The sequence below is a fragment of the Nematolebias whitei genome, chromosome 10, assembly GCF_014905685.2.
Source record: "Nematolebias whitei isolate Nwh7 chromosome 10, NemWhi1, whole genome shotgun sequence".
Classification (NCBI taxonomy): Eukaryota; Metazoa; Chordata; class Actinopteri; order Cyprinodontiformes; family Rivulidae; genus Nematolebias; species Nematolebias whitei.
In genome coordinates, this window is record NC_056507.1 from 31,164,904 (window position 1) to 31,172,879 (window position 7,976).

A 7,976-nucleotide genomic window follows, 5' to 3' on the forward strand; every position below is an offset into this window, starting at 1 on the left:
GAGCACTGATGTAGTGCACTGGTGAAACCCATTTGAAAGTCCAGCCTTGGAACATGTCATTGGGAAGTGGTGGCACAGTGGCTAGAGAAGGTGGGCCTGTGTTCAGAAGGTCGCCAGTTTGACTCCCCAGATCAACCATATCAAAATCAATCCATCGATCCATTACCCGCTTCTTTCTTTTCAAGTCACGGGGGTCATTGGTGCCCATGTTCAGTCCCATCAAAATGTGAGTGTAAAAGGTGAAACACCCACACCTGCCTCCACCCTCATTTACCCCATCCTTGGCCCCCGAGCAAGGGCCTTAACCCCCACCATCTGCTCCCTAAACAGGTCTCTCTTGAAAATGAGTCCTCGTGACTCAATGAGACTACCTGTATAAATAAAGGTTAAATAAAAAATAAAATAAAAATTGTTCTAAGTGACGCTGGATTAACCCTCTTGCTGCCCTTGGGTCAAAATGACCCTGATGATACCTCAGGTTCTGACAGGTTTTGACTCGAGGGCAGCAGGAGGTTTTAAATCTCTTTATTGCCTCAGGTGTGTCAGAGCTGAAGTCAGTTTGAGTGAGAATCTTTGCAACAAATGAGTGTCAGGCTGTTAAACACAGTCCGTACCTGAAAAATACTCGTCTCTGATTGGCTGACTGGCAGCTATTTAAAGAGGTTCCAGGTTTCATCGTTCCGGGTAACCATAGCAACAGCCGTTCAAAGTTCCGACGAAGGACCCTGAAGCTTAACTTTAGCTTAAGGTTGTTGCCGCTAATTCACACGCATTGTTTAGTAAAGCTGAAACATGTGCACAAATAACAGTATTCGTCTTGTTTATTGAGTTCGCGTGATTATTTTTTTTTAGCTGTGGCCGGACGTCACATGAGGTGGTGCCGCTGCCTTGGTGCCGCTACAAGATCTCGCGAGATTTGGAAAAATTTCGTTTAAAAAAAAAAAAAAAGGAAAGGCGGTCCCCCGCCCCTCTCTCTCCTCAGAGCTGTACAGGTAACACCAAGTTCCGCTGCATTGGACCGCTGCTGGCTCCTGGGGAGTGTTCTACCCAGCGACACCTCCCCTGCTCAGCGTCCCGAGCCTCACAAGCCCCGTCCCGCTCTTCGCCATCGCAGTACCCGGTTCAGGCTCACCGCCTCAGCGCTCCACCACCGGCATTTCTTCCAAGATGATACCTGCTGCAGCCATGTCCTTTTCGGCAGCGATGTTCGGGACGTTGATGCTGCAGATAGTTTCTTCCCAGAGCGGTAAGAAACAAGTCCAGTCTTATAAAAACTGAAAATCAAAGATAGGAATTGATGCTTGAATTTAAATTAGCTCATTTAGTGGCTATGTTTTGTAATAAAACGTTTGAAGATGTGTTTTTTTTTTTAAGAGCGCCGCTGCATGGAGAAACTAATCCCTCAACGTTGACTGAAGGGAAACACGTCTGCGCTAATATGTCGTGGAAAACGTTGTTTTTTTTTATTTGTTTGTTTCCGCAGCCTTGAAATGAAGGATCAATAATAAATTATTAATAGGCTACAATCTGGTTTTTGTAGTGGGCCACATCGGAGGCCTGAAAGGCGTCCCTAAAATGTCCTATGAAGTGTGGATCTGAATACTGAATACAGGAAGGACAAGTTCCGCTCATTACTTTCAGTGAAATGGGGAAGAGGAGCTGAGAAACTGTGCCACACTGAAGTTTACCCCCCCCCCCCCTGCTCCATACATGTTTGCATTCAGTGTTGTGCAGGAATTCAGCAGAATTATTTCTGCAGTCTCTTCTGTGCATCAGTCCAGGCTGGAGCAGCTCCTCATCATGTAGGCCCATATAATTAGATGTAGGACTCCTCTGTAAATAGCATCAGTCCATTTTGCTGCATGCTGCTATATTTAGAGCAGAGATGCTGCACTGGGCTTTAATGTCCTCGTGAGTCAGTTCACTCTTCACTGACAAGATGTTCTCGGCACTGCAGAATGGCACTGGTCTCCATGCTCTGTTCTACCTGCTCATAAATCTCTTTTCCCAGAGGTTGGGGCAGAGTGTCTTGCTGTAAGTGTGAAATGTTGCTTGGATGCCGTTACAGGCGGAGCGTGAGAGTGAGTTAGAGGCTTTGGCCTTCCCCCGGAGTGGACTGTGTGTGGGATTGCATCACACCTGCCCCACACACCCACACCTAACATCTCCTCAGTGGGAGGAACAGCTGATAAAGAGCAGACGTTATATATTGGCTCTTAATAAAGAATATGATCTTTCTTGTTTTCAGTGGTTTATGATGCCCATCAGTGATTGTTCTGCTTTCTTGTCATCTTTGTCCAAAGTGGGATAATAAGGTAGTTTGCATATAGGTTGTTCATATAATAACCTATTGCTATTAGGGCTCTGTATAGTTGTGTGTTACACTCAAAATTGTATGACTTTGATAAGGTTTGGGTTCTGCACATAGGTTATAGAAACAGTATCTTACCTGTAATAAACAACTCTTTGAACAGTCTCAGTTTGCAGACATAGTTTAATTCTCAGCAGATGGATGAGCCAATGTATCACCTAATTATCCTGGACAAAGTGTGACCCATGCTGTCATGAAGAGTCACGATGAATTACTCTTCACTATTGAGTTTTCAGTATTATTTCCAAATTCTCCACCTCATAAGGATCAAAATGATATATAATTTGTGCAAAATGTAAAATAAACTAGATAAATTACATTTTCAGTGTAAATGCAGTGTAAGCACATATTGGAGAAGAACTTGCTGAAAAACAGCTGAAGTTAGTTAAAAACATGCTGAAATGTAGCTGAAATGGAAGAACAAACCTAAGTAAGCAGAAAAAAGCAGAAAGAACACATATTTGCATTTGGTTTATAGAAGCAGAAATGAGTGAAAAAATTGGTAAATTAGCTTTAAAAAGCTGAAATTAGCAAGAAATAGCTGAAAAGTAGCTGAAATGGCAGAAGGCAGCTTAAATTACCAGAAGAAAGTAGAGAGAGCACAGTTGTGCCCAGTTAGGTTGAAAGAAGTGAAAATTAGCATCAAAAAGGGAAAATTATCAAAAAAAAAAAAAGCTGAAATTAGTAAAAAATTAGCTGAAAAGTAGCTAAAAAGGCAGAACTAAGCTAAAATTTAATAAAAGGAAGTAGAGAGAGGCAGCACGGTGGCACAACTGGTAGAGCTGCTGCCTCTCAGCGAGCAGGTCCCAGGTTCAAACCCCGGTCCAGGGGCCTTCTGGGTGGAGTTTGCATGTTCTCTCCGTGTATGCATGGGTTTTCTCCGGGTACTCCAGTTTCCTCCCACAGACCAAAAACATGCATGTTATGCTGATTGGTAACTCTAAATTGTCCCTAGGTGTGAGTGAGAGAGTGAATGGTTGTTTGTCTCGTGTGTCTCTATGTGTCCCTGTGATGGACTTGCGACCCGTCCAGGGTGTACCCCGCCCCTCGCACAGTGATTGCTGGACATGGGCACCAGCGACCCCCGTGACCCAAAATGGAATAAGCGGGTAAAGATAATGGATGGATGGAAGTGGAGAGAGTACATTTTTGCCGAATTAGACTGAAAAAGTTTAAAAAAGTGCAAAAAATGTTGAATTAGCTGAAAAAGCTAAATAGTAGCAGAAATAGCAGAAAAAACTGAAACTTGTAGAAATAAGCTGAATTAAGCAGGAAGAAGTTAGAAGAAGCACAAAAATATTGTAGTTGGCTGAAAGAATCTGAAAGGAACACAAAACAGCTGAAAAACAGCTAAAATTAGCTGAAAGTAGCTGAAAATGTTTAAATTTGCACAAGAAAGCTGAAAGACGCTGAAGCAGAACAAAGTGTGAAAAGAGCAGTAAAAGGTTGTAAAAAGAGATGTAAAGATTTGAAGGATGTAAAATGAGCTCAGTTCATTTTCTATAAGGAAAATATTGCAGAAAAGGTTAAATATTTCAAAAGCTAAAGTTGCACCAATACCAAAAGTCATAGCAGGATTGTCCTGAAAGAGCTGAACGTTTTGATTTATGATTTGTTGAAATAGCACAAAAACTGCAGCATGAGAAAGATGCTGAAAAACATACGGAAGAAAAATGGATCATTATAGTGTGAACGCTTCATAAACAGTCACACAATCAAAAGCCAATACAGTAGATAAATTTTTATTTTATTTGTTATTGTCACAAATTTTAAGTTGACATTGATTTAATTGATCTTTCAAATTGATTTAAATGTATACATTTTGGTGATGAAATTGTTTAATGCCCTTGACAAATAAAGAGACACATGAGCGATGTACACAACTGCAGGGCCAAACTAAACTAACACGAACCTGAACATGAGCTGCATCCTGACACGTACTGTACGTTCGCCTGCAGAGACAAGCCTGTCCACACATCCGGTCCATTGAGGTGACAGCGTCCACCTCTCAGCACTTTGAGGCTGAGGATTTTGCCCGGTCACAGTCTTCACTGCTGCTTCTTTTATGGATGCAGGAATGTATGTGTTGTTGACCTGCTGGTCAGGAGGAAGCAGCTTTGCAGCAGGGCTCTGTCATATTGACTAAAAATGAAAAGATTTTGTTTTCTGCTGCTCTGCTGCATCTTGTCCTGATGCATGCTCAATGATCCACAGATTCTTCTTTGTTGAAACATTTTGTCTTTTACCCAAAATACTTCTTCAGTCTGAGGCGTTGCAGTGACAGCCAGAGTGATGTAATGTCTCTTTTGATGTCACATCACTCTCTTTAAGTGCCTTCCTGTGGCAGTGGAGGTGTTCTGTTTAATGCTAAAATCAGACACCACTCTGAGCAGCAGCATGACTCTTTCCACAGAACAACTGTGTCAACTCTTGAAACTGTGCCTGCAGTCGACCTACTTCACGTATGGGGAGCAATATTATAGGCAGAAACATGGGGGTGCCAGTCTCCAGTTTCTCCATGTACAGTTTGGCAACAATAGGAGACACTGGAGACACCACCAAGTCATTGGTTCAGGTATGTTGATGACACCTGGGTTAAAATTAAATCTCAGGAAGTCCAACATTTTACTGACCACATCAACTCTGTGGATAAATACATCAAGTTCACACGAGAAGATGTAAAAAATGGCAGGTTGGCTTTCTTGGACTGTGAGGTCTCAGTCTCTGATAGAGGACATTTGCAAACTGAGGTGTGCCGCAAACCCACCCACACAGACCAGTATTTGCAGTTTGACTCCCATCACCCTTTGGAGCACAAGTTAGGAGTCATCAGGACTCTGTATCACAGAGCAGACAGCGTCCCCACTAGCTCAGGAGCCAGGCAGAAGGAGAAATCCCACACAAGACAGGCTCTAGAGAAATGTGGATATCCTAACTGGGCCTTCCTGAAAGCAGAGAAGAAACCCAAACAGGACTCCAGTCAGCCAACAGGTGAAAAGGAGGAACCCAGACCCAGACCAGTGGTCATTCCGTATGTTGAGGGAGTATCAGAGAAACTGAGACGTTTATTTTCTAAACATAACGTCCCAGTGGCTTTTAAACCCCAAAATACATTACGGCAAAGACTGGTTCATCCCAAAGATCCAGTCCCCCGGCACAAACAGAGTAATATTGTGCATGTTGTTCAGTGTCAGGAGGGTGATCAGTCTTACATCGGGGAAACTAAACAACCACTGGCCAAAAGGATGGCCCAGCACAGAAGATCAACATCATCAGGCCAGGACTCTGCGGTCTACACTCATCTCCAGGCCAGCGGTCACTCTTTCAGGGATGAAGATGTTCACATCCTGGACAGAGAGGAACGATGGTTTGAGAGAGGAGTAAAGGAGGCCATCTTTGTGAAAAGAAATCGTCCATCATTAAACAGGGGTGGAGACCTCCGGGTTCAACTGTCCCCCTCTTACAATGCTGTGATTGCTAGTATCACTCAGCCCTCTGTGAGTAGTACACAGCCATCAGTGTGCTAATGATCCATTGTTAGGCTGATGGTCCTTCTTGAGCATGTGATCAGCTGGTTTTGGTTGTCAGCAGCAAAACTGGTTGATCCACTCTGAGAAGGTGCTATTTAAGAGACTGAGCTGAATACAGCACCTCAGACTGAGGAAGTCTCTCGGATAAAATAGAAACATTTCGACAAAGAAGAATCTGTCTAGAGGACCTGACTCAACCTTGTTAGATCTACTGGATCTTGTTGGCTGTTTTTTTAATTTCCTTGCTTTGTTGCTGAAGGTGCTTCTATTTAAATGGGTGGGGGTCTATAACCATGTGCCCACTCTCTGCAGAGACCAAGAGCTGCACAGATTATAGAAACCTCTCAATCTGAAGCTCGCCATGCCACTTAGAACCTGCTCATGACTGCAGCTCCCTGTCCTCCTCCTCCTCATCCTGCTCTCTGTGTTCTGATGAGTTTCACTTTGATTTTTCTTTTAAAAGAGAGATAGACATATTTTAATTATTATTAAGTGTACTTTTTGTCTATCCCTATGGCTGAATAATTATGATGATCCTTTTCTTAAGCAGACATGAAGTGTTGAAAGTGACATGGTCTCATGGAGGACTTTGCATGCGAGTGCAGGCCAAAGGTTTTATATGATGTCATAAATGAACAAATGAAGTAAGAGCAGACTTGCAGGGATGGCCCAGCAGATCTGAAATAAAGATTGCCTGGAATGGCAGAGATGACGGCTGAGACAGACCTCAGGTCATTTCTTGTTCTTTTTGCAAAAAGCATAAATGTGATTACTTATCTATCACAGCCGTTCAGTTTGTTGTGGATCTGGTTTAGTTTTATAAATAAGTCAAACAAAGTAAGTTTGTACAAAATCCTAGATCATTACTTTGAGTTTTGGCAGTTCGTTCATGTAAAATGAAGTTGGATTGAAAATAAACTGAGAAAACAATAAAATTGATGTTTTTTTCAAACGAGTTTTAACTTAATTAGTACAGACATTGTAATTAGTTTAAAAAGCAAAACAAGAAACCTTTCAATCTTTTAATTTTAATATTGTTTTGTTCTGTTATTTCTTATATGGTTGTATTTTCTTTCTAATTTATAATTTTCTGATTCTGATTTAACTTTCATGTATTATGATTTTTTGCCTCTCCATCCTTCATCTCTTTGTTGGCTTGTCTGATTTCTGGACATCCTGCCTCTTTAAACCACCACCACCACCAGCGGGCTTTATGAAATCACCCTTGTCCAAGACTAAACTCACAAGCGACACCTTTGAGCTGTACTGTGATGTAGTAGGTAACCCCACCCCAGAAATCCAGTGGTGGTACTCGGAGCTCCACCGAGCGGACTCTTTCAGGCAGCTGTGGGATGGCGCCCGGAGGCGGCGGGTGTCAATCAGCACGGCGTATGGTGTGAACTCTGTAAGTGTGTTGGGAGTGTCGCGTCTCATGCTGGACGACTCCGGGACGTACGAGTGCAGAGCCAGCAACGACCCGAGACGGAACGACATCCACCAGAACCCAGCCACCACCTGGATCCGAGCTCAGGCCACTGTGACGGTGCTGCAGAGTGAGTGGTCAGTGTAGAGCCACCTCCTCCCACATTACCAGTTTCTGGCTCCCCCTCCTTCAAACCTCTCCAGAAGACCACTAGCTTCCTTTGTAGCTACCATCCTCTCCTGTGGACCTGAAAGTTGTAGAAAACCACCATCAGTTTATTCTCTTTTTATTTGTTACCATACAGAATGAAGTATTCTGTCTAGTTTCATCCTCAGATGCAAACCTGTCAACTACAACCTGTGGATCCTTCCTGTCCCATTAGTTCCTCTGTTCATTTTTTTATTAGTTCCTCTGTTCATTTTTGTCATTCAGCTGCTTCTTTAATGTTTACTCAAATCCTATTATTTTATATTTTAGTTATTACTTTCAAAACCCGTGTTCTTTAATTGACTATTTTTAACGATTCAGTGTTTCTGGATTTGATTTACTGCAGTAGATTTTTTTTTAAAGATCAACCGATTCAACATACAAAGAAGTTGAAAATAAAAGTACTTAATGGCAAAATCAAAAACTTTTAAATTGGTAATACTTG

General features: G+C 42.5%; 1 protein-coding gene across 1 annotated transcript in view; it reads left to right on the forward strand.

Moving 5' to 3' along the window:
- Window positions 1-994: 994 nt before the first annotated feature.
- Window positions 995-7,976, forward strand: part of LOC119416474 (neuroplastin) — a 15,500-nt gene continuing 8,518 nt past the window's right edge. The window contains exons 1-2 of the mRNA XM_037683708.1: window positions 995-1,246; window positions 7,107-7,454. Coding sequence (XP_037539636.1) covers window positions 1,168-1,246; window positions 7,107-7,454 — 427 coding nt within the window. The 5' untranslated portion in view covers window positions 995-1,167. The remainder of the gene's footprint in view (window positions 1,247-7,106; window positions 7,455-7,976) is intronic.